This window comes from Sipha flava, unplaced genomic scaffold, assembly GCF_003268045.1.
Source record: "Sipha flava isolate LNK unplaced genomic scaffold, YSA_version1 65_pilon_pilon, whole genome shotgun sequence".
Lineage (NCBI taxonomy): Eukaryota > Metazoa > Arthropoda > Insecta > Hemiptera > Aphididae > Sipha > Sipha flava.
The window spans coordinates 542,088-566,214 of NW_020273605.1; the positions used below are offsets into that span (position 1 = coordinate 542,088).

Consider the following 24,127-nt stretch of genomic DNA (forward strand, 5'->3'; position numbering starts at 1 on the left):
TCTTAACCTTGTGTGTGTGGGAGGGAGGAGCGGAGCAATGAAACGTAAAAACGTTATTGTTTGATTATTTTTATGTTAATCTATACATTATTTAGTCACAATTTATTGAATCTAAGTAGTGCCATCCCTTTCCTTCATTTGTACCTATCTACTTAATAATAATAAATTTAAAATATAAGAAAGTGAATATAATATGATTTGTTTTAATAACTTTAAAGTTTAATAATATTTTTTCCAATGGATAAATTTATTATAAATTTAAAAAAAATACTTCAATGATTCTCATATTATCATACTAATCCATTAATCAATATTAAAGGTGTGATATATGTATTATAAAATATATATATATAATAATATAATAATATATATATGAGGGTGGGCTTTATTTATAGAAGAAGAAATTTTTTTTTAATTTTCTTAAGTCAGGATTCTTGCCACATTTTATTTGATAATATGTAAAAGTAATTTATGTAGAATTTGGTGATGACTCATCGCCCCTTTCCCTTGCCTCAAAAGGGTTGACATTTTTTTTTATTATAGCATCACATTTTAATTAGATTGGGGGGGGATACATTAATAAATAAAAAATAATTTAAAATTTTTATTAAATAGCTCATTCACATAATTTACATTATTTATAGAGTCATCATCACCAAATTCTACTTGAATCACTTTTATATAGTATCAGTAAAATGGGGTGGTCTTAGCATGAACATTTTTTAGTTAAAATTAAGTATCCCTCCAATGTATATAAACTAAAAATATTCCGATCTTATTTTGGTGGGGATAGGCGTGACATCATAAAGTAGTACGAAAGTGGACACTTATCTGAAAGGGTTGAGAACACTTGTTGTGTACAGTATGGCTCAAAAACGGCCTAACTAATAACCTGGTTGCGGACCAGCGCACTAAACCCTCTAAACGTGGTGCTTGTTTGTTTGTCTGAACAGGCTGTGGATCCTGGAAGTCCGGCTTTTGAGGCGGGCATGAGCCCCGGTGACCTGATCACGCACGTCAACGGTGAACCGGTTCAGGGGATGAACCACACGCAGGTGTTGCAGCTGCTGCTGTCCGGCGGTGATAAGGCGACGCTGCGGTCCACTCCGCTGGAGTTCACGTCCATCAAGACGGGCGGCCGGCGCCGCGAGCCGGGACTGAGCAAATTGGCGTCGAACACGCGGCACAGGGGACTCGGGCTCGGCCACCACGCGCACCGGCACAAGCGGTCGCAGCGTAAGGACATACCGGCGGGCGAGAGCAGGCGCCGGCACAAGAACTCGCTGTTCCGCCGGATCAGCACCAAGTGCACGCCGGACTATCAACAGGTACGTGTTCTAAGTATGTAAATGTAGAGAAGGTGGGGTGGGGTATCGTGATCGAAATAATTTCACCGCGTAGGGGTGGTTTGACGGGCATTCCTGGGTCCTGGGAAATTTCGAAAATATTGTTCGTAGCTTTTTCTTGTTATTTAAAAATATGAGCTTCTTAATTGACCGCATACATTTTTACCGTTAAACGACAACAACCGTTGTGGGTCCGGAAGTCGTGGATGCCGCGAATACTTGGTTGAATGTTATTCAAAACGCATATACGAATCAAACCGCGAAAAATACCCTACGGAATGGATAAAATACGTTTAGAAATATATGAACGTTTGACTGAAAACCACCCATCGAAAATTTGATTAGGTGTCACTGAAACGCGTTTATCGATAGAAAATTATCGTCTTTGGCGTCTGTAAAAAAAATCCTGGTCCTATATTGTCGGTGGTTGTTTAGAAAATCATAGAGCAACCGATTGAAAACGAATCCCCGTGGACTAGTAATTCGGACGAACCGAAGACGGTCGGTGTATTCGATGGGGCGAATACCACGACCGTTACTTCGCGTGACACGAAAGTTTTACCGACCGTTTGTCGTTTTCACAGCTGTCACTGTTGGCCGGAGGCCGTAGCCCGGTGTCGAGCGGCCAACCATTATCGCCGGACGCATCGACGGTCACCGCCGCGTCCATCGTCGCCGGCCCCGCCGCCGGGGCCATCGATTACTCGTCGTCGACCAGCTCGTCGAGCTCGTCAGCCAACTCGTCGCCGACCGTGACGCCCAACTCGGCCACGCCGTACCAGCGACCGTCCACGCTGCACGGGCTCAAGCACAAGCTGCACTCGGTCACCAAGAACCTGCACTCGCCCAACCGACGCAAGTCGGTCGGTCACATACCGCTGTCGCCGCTCGCGCGCACCCCCTCACCGTCGCCGTTACCGCAGTCGCCGACCCGGTCGCCTAGCCCGTTGACGTTCTCGTCCGGCCACCAGCCCGGCAGCTCCAACACCACGCAGACATACAGCCCGTCCTCGCTGCTGTCCAACGCCAATGGATGCGCCGTGTCTACCGTGACGTCTGCCGCGGCCGCGGCCGGCTCCGTGTCCGCGTGCTGCGGCGGGAAGAAGGCGGCCGGCTCGTCGTTCGGCCGCCCGTGCAAGACGTCCGAGCCGGGCTCACCGCTGCTTCGCCGCGCTCTGTCCCCTGACAGGCTGCACCCGCGCACCGCCGAGACCAAGTCCAACTCGATATCGCCGCTGTGCGACCCCGCGCTCAAGGTCACAACACACCACGCGCCGCGCGTCACCGTCACCACCAAGTCGCCGCCCATGTGCGTGCGCGCGGCCTCCACCGCTTCCGGTTCGCCGTTCGTCGTCAAGACCACCGTGGTGACCACGACCACGGCCGGGACCGACGCGCCGTCGTCGCCGCCGCCGGCCGAGAAGTCGACGGCGGTCGCTGAAAGCGCGGCGGCCACGACGACCGGTACCGCGACCGCGGCGGCTGCCGAACCGGCGGTGAACAAGACGTACGCGAACGATACCGGGCACGCGTCGTTGCCTCGCATAGCCGAAGAGAGGGATCATCATCATCATCATCAGCAGCAGCAGCAACAGCAGCACCCGCAGCAATCGGTGGCGTCCGCGGTGACGACTGTCGCCTCATCCATCGCTAGAGATCGCGAGACGACCGCGGTGGTGGCCGTCGTCGACAGGCCGAAGTCGACCAAGTCGTTGCACGCCAGGTATTTCTTCAACCGGAAGTACAAGCACGGCAACCGGGGGGAACAGCAGCTCAAACCATCGGCGACGGCGGTCAGTGACGAGGCAAAGTGCGGCACGGCGAACAACAAATATTGCGCGCTGATTAACGACACGCCGCCGTCGCCGCAGCCTTGAGACGAGCGACCGTCGTTACGGCAGCCTAGTAGGCCGTACGGCCAAATCTCCGCGTTCCCGCGGACACACTCGTTCGTCTCGCCACGCCCGTTATCGTCCGACAAAACACCTTTGTCCGATTCGTTCGTTATGTTTTACTTTTTTTTTTTGTTTTTCGTTTTCGTTTTTTATTATTACTACTGTTAAGTGTTGTCGTTCCGTCTTCCGGTCCATCAGCGATCGGATGTACGGCGGCGATTATGTGTTTTAGTGTGTTTGCGTGTTTGTGTTGCACTAAACGAGGTTCGTTAACGCACGATTTACTATCGTTGTTGTTATTATTATTATTATTATTATTATTTTCTTTATGACGGTTGCGCGTCTTAGGTTAGTTTAGGTTCCGTGCGAGCCTTTAACGCGAATAAAAATATTGAACCTCGACAAATATGACTACTAACGTGTATTACAATTGTACTACGAAATATCGTTCTTATTTTTTATGTATTTAGTCTCAAAGTGCCTATTTACTTAATTCGTAGGACCAAATCAGTGTAATTCGCCTTTTTCGTCACTTTTTGCTCATCACGATAAACGCATTTATTTTTTGTATGCATGTTAAATTACGTCTTAAATGATTATAAATTTAGCGTTACATGATTGTTTAAAATTTCCGCCTCGTTAGATCTCATTACGGCCGTTACACGGTTAAGCCTTAAACCTAAACCTAAATCAACGGACAAGTTTATTGTTCGGCACCGAACTTTTTTTTTTTTTTTTTTACGCTACATTCGTCTTTTACGTAAACACTTGTTATTAACGATTTTTCCGTGTGAAACTATTATTATCATACTATTGTTTACTACTCGCTTATTGTTCAGGAACAATATTTTAATTTTCTTCCTCACACGTTTCCGACGTGTGTGCTTCATTTTCTTCTCCATAACGATCGAGTGTGTATGCGCGATTTTATTGGTGTAAGGATTCTTTCTCTCGGTTGAACTGTAGTCGTCAAGCGCGTTATTTTTTATACTTGAATTCATTATATTATGTTAATGTGTGTTTGTGTGTGTGTGTGTGTGTGTGTGTGTGTGTGAGAATTTTTGTAATTTATTATTATCTAGAAAAACTTTATCTAATATGTTATTGAAAATGTATTTCCGAGTATGTTTTCATAACACACAAGCTTCTTGTTATTTATTTGTGATACTTTGTGATAGATACAACACCCCAAATTTATTGTTTTATATTCATAGGTCTTATACTTTTAATTAGTTGTGTTAATTATGATTTAGCAACGTAGAAATCAACCTCATCATTTTTATTTGTTACATTAATATTAAGTATGATATATATATATATATATAATATATAGTAATTATTATTTAAAATCCATATTAATGTTTATTTGTTATATTCAAAATTTTATTTTATATTTACCTTTTTTTTTTTTTTTTTTTTATGTATTAATGTTTAAACAGTACTATTATCGTAGTTTTATTGATTGTATTTTAGGTTAAATTATTTATTAAATTCTTTCCAAATGTCGTAAACTAAGAAGTAAAAATAAACTTGTTAATCATTTTTAAAGACTGGAAATTATTAATCATTTAGTATATGTATACACTTAAGTACACATATTATGATCATATTTACATTATTAGACGTGTGAAGATATACATTTTTTTCTAATACATTTATTTTTAAATTATTGTTTAGTTTGTGTAACAAAAATTTTTTGTACCATTTAAAATGGGTATATATTTATCGATATAAGATATATTTTTATTAGTTTTACTCAATTTTTCTATTGTAATACGTGCGTATAATATATACTACCTAATAATAAATAAATATATTTAGAAAGAGTATTGTAATAAAAGTGCCAATTGCACATTTAGATTTGTTTATTTACAAGACGACTAACGACTGTATAACGCGTGTGAATTAATTTATACAAGTAGTAATATTTTTCTTTGGATTGACCAGGTCAAAAATAAAACTACCTAAATATAACATAAGAGTACAATACTAATGCCAATTATTATCATTAGACGAGGAAATGTTCCCGTTCCCAAACTGATGGAGTAGGTTTGTCACAAATCATAAAAATATGTATATATTATTATTTATATATATATACAATGGTGTACATTAAATCTTGCTCTGGGGGGGGTGTTAACAAAAATAATCGTTATCTTTTTTTTTTTTTCGTTGCACAGATAAATAAGATAAATAACTGCTATAAATAGATATTATTTTATACAAATTTTTTACCAATTTACAGTTTACTTTTACATTACAGTAAATTAATAGCTATTGGAATATAAAAATAGCATTGTCAACAAAACTTTTCAAACACTTATCAATATAATTATTTAATTATCATAATATTTGTATAGTTATATATTTTAAGTTCAAAGCGTAATAATGAAACTACGAATATATTATACGTCATCAATAATAAAATAATTTTTTTTTTTGGCCCGGGGGGGGGGTTGAACCCTTAAACCCTCCTTGTATGTATACCACTGTATATATATATATATATATATTAGAGGTGGCAAACCTTTTTTGATTCAATCGCCAAATTTTTCTAAGAATAAAAATAAAATTACAAATTTATTACATTATTTTTATTAAATTTTAGTATATTTAGTGAAACACAAGCAACAATTGTTTTATTGGTCAAAAAATTTCTTTCCTTTGATTTTATTAAAATCGTAATGACTCAAGCTCGGAACTTTAGGCATTTGCATATTTGATTAGAAAGTGCTTATTGAAATTCTAGTTCAATATAAATTCAATCCATAGTACACAGATTTTAAAATCAATCAATTTTGTATATTTCGTTATTTTTTATACAGATTCGCATATTTATGCTTTAAGAGATACTTTTATATGCATGTTTCATAGATTTAACGAATTTATTTTTTTTTTACAAATTTATAGTTCAACATAAAATATTAGATATATGACAACCAAAATTTTACATTTTATTTTGTTTGATAACATTAATTAATTCATCAATGACTCTAAGTATTGCTCTCAATGATATTATAATTTCTATTATACTGAAAAATCGTAATAGTAATCGCCGACTGGCCTGAATTAATTTTTATCTAAATGGCATTATTATTGTACCATAATATAAAGTGATAGTTATCAGTACTTTTACGTATGTCTTTAAAAAGATTAAAGTTTGATGAAGATTGTACAGCTTGTATAATAGGATACAACAATACATGAGTGTGCAGCGTTTAATTTTTTTAAATTTTTTTTTAATTTTTTCCCTCGTACCCCTAATTTATGTAAATTGTATAGTTTTGCATATTTTTCAAATTTATAACGCATATTATGATGATTTTTAACGCATATGTATGCGTATATTTGAGTTCTTTATAGAGCATAAAGTTCCGAGACTTAGTAATGGCGAATAAGCTTTCACAAATATAAGTTGACGAAAAATATAAAAGCATAAGGAATATTGTCATTTTTAAAATATATATAATTTGTTTATTTGAATTTCTTGTGATCAACATTTCATAAATAGTATACATTTTTTTTTGTGTATAATTTTTAATAATTTCAATTTTTTGCGCGTGTCATTAATATTTGGTCAACGTACCACGTGCAGATCTCTAGTATAAATTATGTCTGACGTGCGTTTTACGATTATCTTTATTATGTTCTTTGACTTAATGTTTCACAAATTTGCACTACTTAATTATATGGTGTACAATATTACCAATGACAAACATTTTGTACAATATAAATCGTTGTTCTATGGTCGATCAGGAACGTAGTCGTGTAGTCGTCTTGCAAAAGTTTTATTATTAAATAATATTGTATAGACAGTATTTTAAAAATCTTAAGAGGGTATATATAGTTTGTTTTAAGTAGATAGTCGTATTGTGGCTATCATACGCGTGAATCCGTGAAACAGTACGTTTTTGTAGCATGTAAATCGCGTTTTCCGTTTTGGTTTACTTATCATTGTCAAATTTTCTTTAAATTTTTTAGTTTATATATAGGTTTTTTATAGTGACATTATGGTTTTTTTTTAACATTATACATGTACAAAATAGTCAATTAAGTTGTACCTACCAAATCATTAAATTTTTTTTTTTAACTTTTATTTTATTTATTATTTGATAACATATAGTCTTACGTAATCCAATTATTCGTCTTGCAGTGTATTTCTGTTTAGTTTATTCATTAGATACATATTTTGATTTCCTACTAAAATACTTTTAACGCGGGATCCTCTATCTTCTTCCGTCGACAACAAATTTTAACTGATCCGTTAATCCATAAGATATGTTTACGACATTTTCAGGAAGAGTTAAATTATTATCTTCAGAGTGTATCGAAGTTCTAATGAGTTCTCAAAAACAACCGTTTCTAATCTTTAGAATATCTATTTTTGTTCCTATTTTCCGTTAAATTTTCTAATTTTTTCCTTGAGCTGTGAATGCTTTAAGTTTTACTGCTAAAATTTAAGTTATTCCTTTCCCCGACTAGTGTTTTATAATTGAGTTGTTAACTCTCAAAAATTATTTGTCCATCATGGTGGAACCTACAAATAACTCTTATACTCGTATTATAGCTGTCGACCAACATGTTAAACTAAAAAAAAAAAATTTAACTGTTAGTGGCAGTATTTATGTAGTATAGTTCTGTTACGTATTGTTCCATAGATGACCTAACTGAAAGTATTAGTCTAGAGGATTGTACGAGTTCAGTTTATTATTAAAAAAGTAACAATTCTTTATTTTTTCAACATCCTGATAGTATATTTATTTAATAATGTCAATTTAAAATTTGTGTGTTCTACAAAGACACTGTGATGGACTTAAATAATGTTTATACAATATTACACTTTAAAGTTCGTACTTGAAGTTTTAAATAAAATAATACTTCAAAACAACATTTCAATATGTACCTACAGTATTAATTCTTGTATGCCCATTATAATTATGTTATAAAAATACGTACCTAACCTAACCTATAAGTACGGGTGAAAGATACCGATTACTGAAAATTACATGACAACGTATTATTGCTGTGTGATATATTTACTGATTAGATACTCGAATTTGAATTCAATACAATTAATAATTTTGAAGTTTTGAACATTCTCAATACGTTCATATAATAATAACGAAATCCTTAATGTTTTGCATAAAAGTCAAACGTATACGCGTACAAAAAAATGTAGTAAACTGTATAATTTGCAATAGTAAACGTACCCAATAAATTTATGAAATAAACATTTGTACATCTCGGCTTTATGAAAATACACCAGCTAGATAAAAATAATGCAAGAAAATTATACGAAATGTTTAAACATTTCTGTTTTTCGAATTCAATCATTACTTTAATATTATATACTACCACCACATTCCTGCACGACTATTTATCTATGATAACCCTCAACTCTCAAAATAAATGTCCCGAGGCTTGGTTGTTAGATTCACAACACAGTGTATTTTTACTAGGCTGGGGTGTTTGCCCAGCGTTCAACCTGACAAGCCAGGTTGAACTAACCAATTAAGGTCAGTTTGGGGCTCAGGGACCCCGGGTTCGCCATACCCCCGTAGTTAACTGTTTACATTTGAAAGAAACATGTTGTGGAAGATATTTAGTCCCACACGAAATCTAAACGGAGAATATGAAAGAAGAATAAGCGTGGATATAGAAAAGCTGTACAACAAACCAAATATTGGAAAGTATATCAAAGCAAAACGCCTGGAGTAGGCTGGCCACGTTTGAAGAGTTGATGGACGCCTTATCCCTAATGTATTAGCTAAAAAAATAGACAAAAAGCGACCGCCAAGAAGGAGACGCAGTCAACGATGGATAAATAGAATAGATAAGGACACAAAAGAAATCGATGATGGGATTACGATAAAAATGGCAAGAGGTTGTGATAGATGGAAATGCTTGGTAGAAGCGTATTAAAGGCCTATTGAGCACTAAACAAAAATTCCTCAACTCTCGGGGGGGGGGGGGGGGTATTTTCTTGAAATGCTATACTCGAAACCTAATAATATCAATAATAATTCAGCACGATAAGTGCATATCGTCGTGTGGATATTAACGTTTTCCAACGGGCTATCGACAAATGTTCAAATGTTACGTTGCGTATCATACAGTTGTCAAACCGTTATCAAACCCGAGGCAAGCAAGTAATTATAACATTATAGGTATGGCAAGTCCGAGCGCGGGTGCGGATTCAGAAACGTAGTCTTGATTTTTCATTATTGCACTTTTCTCGACGTCGACCGTAGTCGGTACGGTAATGCGCATCAACGAGATTATTATCATTGTTAATAATTTGAAACGAAAAAAAAAAGTTCAAAAGTGACTTGTCACGAAGGTACAGAGTTAGAGAAGGCTCGTTTCACACAAGACGTACGTATGGATGTGCTGATTGCCAGTTGGAAGATGAAAGTGATTGCAACCTTCACAAAAGACGATGTTTCATCGTCTGCCGTCCGATGTCAAAGCTGTTCGTCGTCGCTTTTTGTAAACAATTTACATGGATATTGACACAGAAATGTTAATCATTACCGTGGAATGAGTCCAAGACCTTTAAAAAAATTGAAATGGTACCGAAAATCCTTGGGAAGAAGTGCGTATTCATTATTTGGATATACTCAGTAGACACGATTGTTGTTGTTTCCTATGTAATCGGTTACGACGGTACGAAAACTACATGGCAATTGGTGCGTTTTGATTCGTATTGAAAGCCAACCTCAGTCAAGAGTTTAAAAATAGAATATAATCAAACGTAGACTGAAGGGAAAATACTGCGTAAAAACGACGTTCTTTATGGAAAAATCCGTGTGGATCCTAACCGTTCGGACGAAACCGTCGTGTGGTCGAACATTAATTTATATCATATGGTTGTGAATAACTCTTCGTTCGTATTTATTATAATAATTAATATATACCTTATACGTATTTTTTCGTAATGTTATAATTTATTTTGCAGAGAAATTTTAATCCATCTTTCTCAACAAAAAAATTTGAAAATACGTCAATCGTACTCACGCATAGGCATTTTCGATGTATTCACAAACGTTTTTGCGGCATGTATTAAAGTCTACACATATCTACCTCCGCTGTTGACCGCGACCACGGTAGTAATCGTTAAGTGCAATAAATTACCATACGAGTCGACTCCGGTTTTCGTGTCGAGTCCGTAACGTCCCCGCACAAGTCGTTAAACACCCCTCGTGTATGCTATTATATTTTACTACTGTTCGTATTGTTATGTTATTACGCGCAAAACTATACCTGTAATCGGGAATTATTTTCGAGGTCGTATTTTCTGTTTTAATGGGCTCTAACAGAAAAAAAAAAAATCAAATAAAAACGATGTCCTCTACGAGTGATTTAGCGCAATCACATGCATTATATATTTACATCATTATGCATTATTCGTTTACGCGATCGTTCGGTGTGGACGGATTAACGACACTGTTCGACGTAACGCAATAGGTAATAATATTAATAATAATTTTTGTTATTATTATTATAATAATTATTTAGTCCCGTCGTGTGACATGTACAATATTATTATTATTATTATACTGCAGTTCCCACGAAAACACTTAACCGACTTCGCGCAAAAACATTGATTGGTAAGGAGCAAACAAATCCATATTAGAAAATATGTTAAAACGAAGAGAAGCTTAGTAGTTACGTTCGTTGACGTAGAAATATTTATAATATTTTATACACAAATCGTGTTCAATCAAATGTGTTTGTGTTGTTTTTGCTTGAAATTGAAAAAGCGTTTTCTTTCGGTAATCAAATATTTTTTTTTAACATCGTAATAAATGTATCATTCATATGCGTTTCTGCATATATATAGTGAGAAGGACATCTTTGACATGTTCAAAAATGATTTATGGGTTAATGTTGATTAAGATTGATATTGTATACAGAGATTATTGTGTAATTATTGTGTAAGTTCACTTAGAAGGTAAACCACAAAATAGTGTACATAACAATTTTAAAACGAATATAATTTATTCTATTTTCTATCATTTTACCGAGCAATTTTACCAATATTACTTTTTCCAACTGAAGTTTTTAGCAAGCCGGTATCCCCAATCGGAATCTGCGTTTACTCGATGAAAAAAGTTTCACTTTTAACTTATAGTTTATTTTTGGATTGATTTTATAATTATTTAATACTAATATTATAATAGCAATAATAATGTACTAAAATATTATAAAACTTATGTTTGCACAGATATTAAGTTAATTTCATTTAAAATTACATTTCGAGAACTGAAAATGCACACCATTTTAATTGTTGCGCGTAACTAACAGTTGTAAAATTCGAATAAAATTGAATTCGTATGACCATTAGCAAAACCGCTTATATTTATAACACACATTATTATATAAGTTTCAATATCATTGTGAACGGGTAGTGGTCAAAACTGAAGCATTGTATTATCATTACGAAAGGTCACTATTTCAACTGTGTACTGCAACAATTTAAACGGGGTCACGATGGCGGAAATTTTGCAGTTGGCACCAAATATTACATTATAATATCTGTTGACCGTTAAGAACGATCGTATATTTCAGTCAGCTGTGATAAATATTTTATTACGAGGGGGGAGGGGGGTATGAAAATGATTCTATCGATCGAGTTCGGATTAATAAAATGTTTCAATAATTTATATTAATATGATCAACTAATTATTTTTATTTATTCACCATTTATACACTCGAATCCAGCTTTTCATACTATTCGTAATTTCGAGTAAATTCAAAGGGGATCGTTGTGTCAAGTACGTTTTCAGATTCTTTTGATCGGGTTGACTGTGTTGCTAAACACCATTGCCGAAATACCATCTATTACATTTTTCCAATTGTTTTTGGATTGCCGTCAAATTTATCCGGTGAATAGAAAAGTGTAATGTGTAAAAATAGTAAATCTTATGAATTGAAACCTATATATTTCACTGCAGATGAATGTATCGTTTAACCATTTAACGGATTGCTTTCGAACACACAGAACGATAAAGGTGACAACTTGCATAATCACATAAGATGCAATAAGTCTCGTTCTAACTATTGAATTTTTTGTTTTTAGCAATTTTTTTCTAGGAAAATTCAAATGGCGTTAGGATGGCGGCCCGCTTCAACGGTTGCAAGTTTCAACGTTCGATTTTCAATGCGTACGTGCATGAAAATGTCAACGTTTCAAGTGTTACGGTTTGACAACAGTCCTGCAGTAAAAGTTTATCCGGATAAACCCATCCGTGTAATGAAAACCACTCCGGACAAATAACAAAACGCATATATATTGTATTAAAATTAAAATAATCCAACGGTTATGCCCAAATAAATATTTCAGGCTCTAGTATATTATTGTGTAGTGATTCCGAGGTGAGTCGAAACCCGTGCTTCGGCCATTAATCGATTGAGTTCGCAAATCAGGATTAAAGCATTTCGTACACGGTTCGTATCAGAAATCCATCTATAATCCGTACAAATAATAAGGTACACATAAAGAAAAAATCGTCTACGTCGATCAATACGTAGGCGTGGCTGGTTTTCGTCATCAGTATAGTTATCAACCGGTCCCGAACATGTTAATATTTCTGCGAACACGTGAATTCTACAACCAATTTGTTTTAAGAGTTTGTATATATATAAATGCAGTTACTAATATAAACATTTAATGGAAAATATATTAGTAATTCGAAGGACCGTCGAAGAAATTGTTTCCAATTCATTTTTATTGTATTACCATGATACACATAATATTATACATTTGAACACATAGCTACTAAGCATTTTGACATTCTTGATCATAATGTTATGTATAGATAATTATAGGTTTTTTATGCTATTTATTTTATAACATATTAATGGTTAGTTTTTAAATTTACAAGTACACAAACATTTTAATTATATAAGAAATGTATCGTAAATTGTAACTCATGTAAATTATGAACCGATTACAAATCATAATGTCTCATGTGTTTAAAAATATGATAATTATTAGATAACTAATTACACAGAACGTAGTTAGTTGAATCCTGTATTACTTAGTTGTTTGCGAATTTTCGATGACAGTAAAAGAATACTAAATATTCATTTTGTATCACAATATACTACAAAAATAATATTATTTTGAAAACATTTTTTCTTACCGTTTTGAACCTAAACTTAAAATGAACAATAATGATAATTTAGGCACATCAAATTTATTAAATTTTGAACTGTCAATATATAGATTAAACAATAAAAGGTCTTTAAAAAAAAAAAAACATTACTGTTCATGGATTGAAAAGGAAAGAGTGAAGAAAAAGTAGAAAACGAAAAATTGCTAGTCATATGGTATTCATATGATTATATATCAATAATCCGGTATCTAATCGTGATCTTAGAATGAAAAATAAGAAATATGATAATATAGATATTGAAATTAAAAATTAAGTAAAACAAGAGCCTACAGAAAAAATAGAAACAGAATTTAAAAAAAAAAAAAACGAAACTGGATAAATGATCACCAAAATCAACTTCAAACATTTCACCGGACTTAAAAATTAAAATTGATGCGAATAAATGAAGTTATCAGGGGTTATTATTCTGATAATACTCTTTTTTCCGGAGAGTGCGTGTTTTCGATGATTTGACAATGGTGCCTAAAAACTACACCTAACTACTCAACCTCATTACGGTTCTGTGTAGACGTACAACATATTTACGACTAATTAATTTTCATTATATTTAAACAACTGGTGATGTCACTGTATACACCTATTTAAAAATAAACATAAATACCGTTGTGTACAAACATTTTTGTGCTGTATTATCACACAGATCTATGTTTTCAATGAGTACGGTAAGTATTTTATTCATAAAATTCGTTACACTGTGATGTACGAGAAGTAAGCTATGTTGCTTACTTCATACACAGCACTAATCCTGGAACTGGATAAATGGGGGAGGGGAAGCGCCGGGTTGTAAGTTAAAAAGTGTCACAATGTGTTTTGTAATCGTTGATTAACAAATGTAAAGTACTGTTTTATCAATTAGATGTAACTATACTACAATGGGTATACAAATATATTATATTTATTTTAATTGATATTTATTACAAATTACTAAATCTGAATAAAAAAAATAAAATTTCTTAAGCGATTTAGGTGAAAGGGCTTCATCAAAAATATTAGCTCCCTTTATATTATAAACATAATCTGGCACTGACTAGATCCTACCGCAGTATTTACGAACCTTTATGCTAAGGCATAAATGTCATTTGTGTTGGATAGATGACCCTCAAAAAAAAAAAAATAAATAAATAAATAAAAAAAATACCCAGTATCCTTAAATTATAATATCTCCGCTAAACCATTTTATTATAAGGAATCGTATCATATATTTTAATGCAATACTGAAAAATTAATTCTAATATGTATAATTATATTTTGATACTGAGATATTTTTCTTGTCATTAGTTTACAAAGAACAATTAATTTTTAATGATTATTTTTTATTTTTCAAATGTAGGTGAAAGCTACTCAAATGGCAATCAAATAATTTTGACGAACAAAAACCTTTTGGATTAAAAATAAACACAAAATTAATGCGTCTTTCAGAGATATCTGATTTCAGATAGATCTCACGTACACATGTATGGTTCGACCAAAGATACTCTTTCTGGTCATGCCGTCCGAGTGGTCTTTTAAAAATAATTACAAAACACTACCTCAGCTCATTTGCTTCATTTAGTCACTGTTATTATTTAAAATGACCATTTTCAGGGCCACCACATATTAATACTACGACTCGACTTGCATTCGAAATGAGGATTATAAAAACTAATATTTTGACAAGCTCAGAAACATTTGTGGAAAGTGTCTTAACAAATGATTTGTATATCGGAATACTAATAAAATTGAAATGTTTTACCATGAATGAACGTAATTATTTTAACAATTTGAAAAATAATGATTTTACATTAGTAGTAATATGGGTGATAGCTTAGTAAATTTTCAGCATCATATCATTGATAACGATTACAATAGAACAAACAAATTACTTTATGAACCAAAGTCGTGAAAATTATATTAAATCGGATGCGAATGACCAATAATTATTTTGGTGCATATAAAAGTTATTATAATATTGAGTAATAAATAAAATATAATGAATTTAATTATTAGATTGTCGTTATAATATGTCAAAAATTTTGACAGTATAATTCTATAATATGCGTGATATGGATGAATGGCAACAATATTAAACAACATACACTAAATTTTCAAGAAATATACAAATGGGTTTTGACTCAGTTTTTGATAGTATTATGATTAAAATAAATGGACATTTCACTCATCTTATGAACTTCCGAGCAATAATTTTTCCCTCTTATTTAAGTTTATAATTCTTAATTATTTATGATCAAAAATGTATTTGGACTCGGGTTCTGAAGAAGCCAAATATCATCGGATTATTTAGTTCTTAAGGTCTGTTCTTCATATGTGGAACGATAACAAATATCATTAGACAACCAGTCGATAGCGTTGTTTTGTTGAAATTGTCATTGATTTTCAGTGTCCTTTAATATAAAATTCTGTTAAAAGGTCTTAATCTGAATTATTGAATTTAATTAAAATACTTTTTTTACAAGTCATTTACTACGTAATTTTTTTAGAATTTCGCTCATCATCATTTTAGTAGGTATATTTGTAAATAATTTACAAACATACAATAATTATTATTGTCCATAAATACTCTTATATTACGTATATTTATACTGTTAATGTCGTTATTTCATTAACAACTCTGCAAAAAAAAAAAAAAATAAATAAATAAATAAATAAATAAAAACCACTGGTTTATCCCTGACATTTCATACCGTGCTGTTGATACATTTGTATATTAAATTGAAATTTTACTTTTTAGTTGTTCCTACACAAATTCAATTACGCACGCGTAAAATCTATTCGATTTAATATTGTATATGTTATTTGTGTCAGTTATATTCACAGGGGGTGACTGGACACCATTAACCAAACTATTGTTGTAGAATGATTGTTGCCTGAGTTTATGTGGGAGTTTCCCGTTTCCGCCAAAATAATATTGACCATTTCCGCCATAGCCCTTTTCCGCCAAAAACGAAAAAGTTACGATTCCCGTTTCTGCCAAAAGCCATTTCCCCCAAAAAGTTTGGAAACCATTGATTTTAATTATTGCAATATTGAATATATTTTATGGTAGTGTAAAAGACATTTGTAATATATACACTGATAATCGTCAATAATAACGGTACACTGTTCGATATACTGCAATGGTCCCCAATTTATATTTTTGAAGGGCCACATTAGGAATCTGAAAATTTTTTGCGGGCCATTAAAATTTTAAGTACATATTTTCAACATATAATAGGACAATAGGTATTATTTTAAAATTGGATGTAATGAGAACATTATTTATTTTATTTATTATTTGCTATTGTTTTTAAACATTAAGAACATAATTAATTTCTTTAATTAATTTTAAATATTATAAACATAGAATGTTATCGTAACATATGTTTTTATTTTTTGTGTGCGGGCTGGATAAAATTTGTTCGCGGGTCGTATGCGGCCCACGGGCCGCCATTTGGGGACCCATGATATACTGTATCATAGTTTATTTATAATCCGCACACAATAATTATCTGAAAAATGTTAAATTCTTATTTTTCCATTCAGTATCTGTTCTTTTTGTCACTAGAACACTTAAACGTTCATACTTACTTACCGTTCTTAAAATGAAATTTATTGTAAATAAATGAGGTAAAACAATGTTGATTTTTCTATGCGTATAAATATGTTTTTGGTTATACATCAAAAATAAATGTAACTCGATGGAGATGTTTTATGAAAAATTGTCGGGCCAATATTTTTGAAAAATAAAAAAATAATACTTGCAACGAAAGGTACGTTTTTTATCTATGAGTAAAATAAATATATTTATTTATTTATAACGATATAAATTTTTTCAAAACTCTATCGAGACAATATTTGACCTATCCTTGTTTTTTACTTTATAAATAGTTAAATATAATGGACATATTATAATATGAAATTATGTAATACTTTAAAAACTCTAATATAATTGTACCTATATTCGACTAATATATTATTATTACTATCTATTTGTATTAAAATGTATAATGAAAGAATATGTAACAATTGTACACGGTTCCCAAACGTCTTATCATAAAAATAAATTTTTGCGGAAACGGGAATTATACCTTTTTCGTTTCTGGTGATATAGGGCTGTGCGTAAATCAAGGAACCGGATTTTTGGCGGAAAAAGTACATGCCCGTTTATGTACCCTGATAATTTATCACCGGTGGAAATTACTCGATCCTGTACCCGAAACGTTTTGTTTTTTTATTCGTCGGAAATAATATTCACGTAGTTAAGCTGTTTTCCGATTCCTCGGAAATCGGACGATTTCATCGATCGTCAGAAATGACACACCGTTATCGTCGGAAATGGCGCCGTCATAATAATAACGAAAATATTATAATATACCGACCGTGGTGAATATCAAAAGTTCAATTTTGTTTTTTTTTTTTTAAATATTTCATTGGTTTCCACCATTACCCTGCTTGTCCGGAGGGACCTTTCGACGGCGTTACTCTACTTTCGAACCCTCTGCTGCCGACCGTTTTTATTCCCCGAGCACGATGATAATTTTATGTTACGTAGGTCACGGGAAACACAATGGGTATTGTGGGAGGAGGGTAGCCCGGGGTGGACAAGATACTAGGAAAAAGGTATCTTGACACAAGGTACATTCAACATTTTTGAAAATATTCAATAGAATGCATAATATAAAATAATTTATTTTTTTGTTTTTTGACTTTTGGAAATAAGGCACAAGATATTATAGATACATTATCTGGGATACAAGACAAATAGTTAAAAACGAATTGTATAACATGTCAAATTGTTAAAATGTAAAATATTTCCAATATATTTGCTTGGTTGCATCTAAAATAACATAACTTTATAATATTATTAAATATTACATAACAATTTGAAAGATTATTTTGAATATGCCATGTTTAATTAATCAAATATTGAATTTAAAAATATCAAAAATTGTTTTATTTTTTATTTTCATAAAACAAAATATTTAGTCACAACTATATTAAAAATGTAGGTACCTAAAATAAATTTATTTTAAGAACCTACCAATGTTTTTTGAAATTGTTATTTTTTTGAATATTTTGCTGATGAATTTATAAAACTAACGTACAATAAGAAATTCGTTCAACTAACGTCTTTGTTTTACTGATCATGTATTTAACTAGTTTTATTATTACAATTTAAACGCGAATATAAAATTTTACTTAAGTCAATTACAAAAAATTAACTGTTAATTTTCTAAAAAGAAAATATAGGTCTCTTAATGGAGAGAACAAGCAAAAATTACACAAAAAATACTAGATACATAAAAGAAAAAAGTATTCTTATAGGTGCCATAAGATATATAATTCGATCATATCTCGTTTCCAGATCGCAACACCGAACCGGGAAAGTCAAACGAAATTTTTTTTTTTTTGGGGGGGGGGGGGGTGTAGAAGAACAGAGAAAATAATCCTTTTCCCGTCCGAGGTCGATACCAAACGCGCGTAAGATGACGACGATGACGACATCACTGTACACGAGACGTAGCTACGTGTTTTCGATAACAATCTGATTATTTTGTACACTTATAATTTACAGCCGGTACGAATGTTCCGTGATGTTAATATTTTCCATGCGATATAAAAGCATTCGTTCAAACGTTTTTCCTCAAATACCGGGTGTTTGTACAGTATATTCTAATTGCAGTACACAATTTTGAGGTAGGTATTCAATAAATCGTTTTAAAACTGCGATTTTACTGATAATTCGACGCGATGACATCAATGCCGAACGGGTGTTTCTAGTTTCTCAATCCCAATATGTTTTTTTTTCAAGATAATTCCAGATTTACATATTCTTGCGTAACGCCAATAAATATCATATATTTTTCAACATATACACGACATTTACTACGAAATATTTCCTTTGAAAATCATTCCAGTAAACGTGTTTCCTTGTAGTTTACTTGTATACACTTCGGCAAAAATAAATAAAATTATTTTAAAGAATTTAATTATTTATTATTATTAAAGAAATAAAATTATTTCTTCCGTACTGACGTATTGCGATTCGGATTGATTCGTTGAAAGTCGAGTAATATTCCGAACCGGTACGTTCGAATTGCTTGCCAAAAAAATAAACATAAATTGGAATGTCCGAATTGCATGCCGAGGCGTCATGCGTTTGGGCGAATTTTTAAAAATTGCAATGTGTTTGAGCAATTTAGCATTTAGCTTATTAGAAATTTTTAAAATGTAATTTATTAAGCTATAGGTATCTCTATATGTACGTATGTATAGACATTTAATGATGTCTAAACCAGATAACAATATTATTATATCGATAAGATAGAGTATTGACTATAGATACAGAGTAGTATAAACCAGTGGTTTTCAAACTGTGTGGCGCACCACCCAAAGGAGGCGCGAGCATTTAACAAAGGCGGTGCGGCGCGCAATTGGAATTTTATACATATTGTTATTTTTAGATCAATTTCATGTCCGATAAAAATTTTGTAGAAACGATTATCTTATCTTATCCATACATGACATACATTGCAAACCAACTTAAAAATATACCTTTGTCTAATAATACTATTAGTCGGCGAATTCAAGACATCTCAGATAATATAAATGATCAGCTTATTGATAAATTAGGGAATAACAATTTCGCGATTCAGCTTGATGAAGCAACCGATAATAATAAAGATGCATATTTAATATGTTATGTTCGGTTTATGGATGGAGTACATATTGTAAAAGAATTATTATTTTGTAAACCTGTATTAAGTGGTACTAAAGCTAAAGACCTATTTGATATCACTAATAATTTTATGGATCATAATAATATTAAATGGGAAAACTGTTTGGGCATGTGTACAGATGGAGCTCGGGCTATGTCTGGTCAGTACGGTGGACTTCAGGCTTTAATTCGACAAAAAGCTCCAGAAATGATATAGACTGACTGTCTTATTCATCGAGAGGCTTTAGTATCACAAAATATAAGTTGCTCTTTAAATTATGTACTTGAAATAGTTATAAAAGTAGTCAACTATGTAAAAACAAGACCTGTTAAAGCAAGATTTTTTCAAAAACTGTGTGAAGAAATGGGAGCAGTATATACAACATTACTGTTTTACTGTAATTCTAGATGGCTATCTAAAGGCAATGTACTTTCAAGAGTATTCGAACTTAGACAAGAACTTTATTCTTATTTAAATGGAGAACGTTATAATAATAGCGAAATGTTTGTTGATAGTAATTTTGTAATAAAATTAGCCTATTTATGTGATATTTTTGAAAAACTTAACTCACTTAATATATCCTTACAAGGTAAAGAAACTCATATTCTGCAATTATATGATAAGATAGTTGCTTTTATTAAAAAAATCAACTTATGGAAAAGAAAATTAACAGAAGAAAATGGCAAAACCACTTGTTTTCCACTTTTAAAATATTTTCTTGGAGAGAATGAACTTAAATTACCAATGAGTTTAAAAACAATATTTTTAGAGCATCTGAAGAATCTTGAAACTCATTTCATGAAATATTTCCCAGAAGTAATGAAACAGTACTATTGGATTAAAGACCCGTTCACTGAAAAGCCACCATCAAATTTCACAACTACAGGAGTGGAACAATTAATCGACATTTCATCCGATTCTTCACTACGAATGCAATTTTCTTCATATTCACTTTTAGGATTTTGGAACAGTATTAAAGATGAATATCCTGAAACTAGCAACAAAGCTTTACGTATATTAATACCATTTGTCACTTCGTATTTATGTGAAGCAGGATTTTCAGCTGTAGCCGTATTAAAATCAAAATATCGATCCAAACTCAATGTGGAAAAAGAAATGCGTGTTGCAGTAACTACATTAATTCCTAATTTTGAAAAATTAATAAACGAAAAACAAACACATTGTTCGCATTAATTATTAATTATCATGTTCGCATTATTAAGTTTACTGTTTTTTTTTATCATCAACATTTTAATTTAAAACTAATAAATATTATATATTAAGCAATTTTTAATTGCTATTTTATTGAATATTCTTTGAGGGAGGCGTTAAAAAAATGTTTAATTATTAGGGAGCCTTGAATGAATAAAATTTGGGAACCGCTGGTATAGACGATTAACTTTAAAATTGTATGATTTAATTTCTGAAATATTACCTATTATAGATAAGAAAAGTAGAACTGATGTCAAAATGAGAAGGAAAATGGATTAATAAAATATAGCATCCCAGGATATTAAAAATAAATAATAAAAAAAAATGCTAAAAACGAACCGGCATGCAATTCGGACATACACCTCTGAGACGCGTGGCATGCAATTTGGATGCAGCCTTCCGAACACAACGGTTTTCTGTTGGGATATAACTACGACTTCTAACCAGGACGAATTTTCTTTCGAAAAACAATTAGGCACGTACAATTTACAATATCCGTGAGATTGTTTAATATTAATTATAATTTAAAGCATTGACGGTAATAATCATTGAGGAGTACAAGTCGGCAACGACAATAATATAATAACCATAGAATTTGAAACACATTATTACGTACCATAGAGTACCTATATAATTTTCGAATTAATTTATGTATAGATGAATCGTACGCATTGAGCATATTTTGTACATTTTTAGCATTCTGGTAATAACTTGAACGGATTTTAATACTACTCGTTACGAGTTCGACAATAAAACGAAGGTACTCTGTCGTATAATTCCGTTCGATCACGTACGACCATGTAGGTAGTTAAACCACCAGTTACAGCGACTTCAGGTTTTTTTTATTTAAGATATTCCGAGGAATGCGGTGACTGTTATAATGAAATAATGTGTATTTCTGGTAACCTGAATCACTAGTAGAAAAAAAAACGCACTTAAAACATACGCCACATGTGCTATTTAGTGTGGACGCGACGACTTAACCGTTCCGGACAGTAAATTGCGTCTATCACTCCTCTCCACGAACCCTCCCTCCCTATGACCAATGGAAATAACGCGAGCGAATACAATCGATTCTTTACGGCATTTAAAAGTATAAAATTAAGTGAAAAATATAGTTTAGTTTTTCATATTCGCTTCAAAAAATCTGTAGCAGTGGTTCTCAGCTTTATTAACACCGTGAACCCCCTCCTTCTTGATAAATATTATTCTCACGCTCCCTCCTAAAAATTGAAAGTAAATAGTATACTTAAAGAATGTACCGTTGACCTTTTTTGAAACAATTGGGATCAGGATGGTTGTACTTGTTATGGGTGTTTATGTATATAAATTTTTCGGTTTTAATATAAATATATACTCATCAGCATCCTACCATCCGAAACTTGCTCCCTTTCCTCTCTCTATCACCCAAAATATGTTCGTTGCTCCTCACCAACAACCCTAGAACAACTGGGTTGTAGTAAAAGCGTAAGACATATACGAAGTTGAATTTTCTTCCGGCTTTTATGTTGATTTTTTTTTTACACTTGGGTGATAGAAATGTAAGATTACCCAACATACCCGGGAGTTCGGTGTACCTATATCCCAAGCGATTTTCGAAATGGAAACGGAAGATTTGTTGTATCGTATCTGAATAACATACCGTATTTACGAACAAACAGATAAGCTTCGTTATTCACGATAAAACCTGCAGCGTAATGTTTAACGCTTAAAAGATTCAAATGAGCTTCGACTGACACTGATTGTTCGACATAATGGCACACGGACGTGTTAAGACTTCCGCGGCCTTTGAAATCATAATTTTCTGGAATTTCATTAGAATTAAGACGTTTAGCGGTAGCGTGCCCGGTGGGTAGATCTGATTGGCCCGGTTCTACTCGGTTTTTCAATAATTATTGTTAATAATTTTTACATCATTATTATTTACTTTTTAATGTCTTTAAGCAATGTTAACAAGTCACAGGAGAAATTCTATTACATCTTATGACCATTTTTTCTAATTAAATTTAAACATGCATTTAAACATTAAAGTTTACAAAAAATAAATAACGTAAAATAAAATAATTATAACCGGCTCCGTGCTAAATTTCGTTCCTGGGCACGCCCCTAACGTTCTGAGCATAATACGCTACGTATATTATACAGTTCATATTGTTCGTTATTCTCATCGAAATAAAGTATTCGATAACAAATCAAAAACAAATCGTGGTATACGTGCGCGATAATAAAGTTCTACGACCCATGGATGATTATGAAATAATGTTATTTAAATTTGGAGCCACCGTTTTCAGGACGGGATAAAAATTTTACTCCAGGGACAAAATTCATCGTCAGCGCGTACGCGTACATCATGAAATACGGTTCCGTGGGATTGTGATAATATTTAGATCGCGGTGACGATGATTCGACGTAGGTAACGAGAATCCGTACCGCATTACCTATTGTACGTACGCGTTCGGATATTACATATTTCTCTCGTTCGACTTTTTCCTCCCTCGGTTAATTTCACACTCGAAAACCGTTTACGGTGTAGTAATGTATTACATTTTATTGCTGGCGAACACCGACTACAATATTATACGTGCTGCCGGACAAGCCACACACGTCTCGTAAAAAAATATTTAGTCGGCACGTTTCGTTTCGTTTTTTTCTCTCTCTCTCTCGTTCTCTACCTCTCTGCACGATTGACATCATCGCCGCCGCCGCCACACAATATTTGTCGTTATCTTACGCGCTCGTATACGTAATATCTTACACGTAGGTACGTCGTGTAATCGACAGCAGTCATCTATTTATTG

General features: G+C 33.1%; 2 protein-coding genes across 10 annotated transcripts in view; one reads left to right on the forward strand and one right to left on the reverse strand.

Moving 5' to 3' along the window:
• The window catches only part of LOC112691623 (microtubule-associated serine/threonine-protein kinase 3), a 28,143-nt gene extending 23,616 nt beyond the window's left edge, over positions 1–4,527 (forward strand). For 4 of the 5 annotated variants that reach the window (XM_025565949.1, XM_025565945.1, XM_025565947.1 and 1 more), the window contains 2 exons: positions 954–1,328; positions 1,931–4,527. In XM_025565949.1, coding sequence (XP_025421734.1) covers positions 954–1,328; positions 1,931–3,223 — 1,668 coding nt within the window. In that variant the 3' untranslated portion in view covers positions 3,224–4,527. The remainder of the gene's footprint in view (positions 1–953; positions 1,329–1,930) is intronic. The other variant, XM_025565948.1, reaches the window with a different exon arrangement.
• Positions 1–24,127, reverse strand: part of LOC112691624 — a 118,319-nt gene that overhangs the window by 84,612 nt on the left and 9,580 nt on the right. The gene's annotated exons all lie outside the window — the stretch shown is intronic.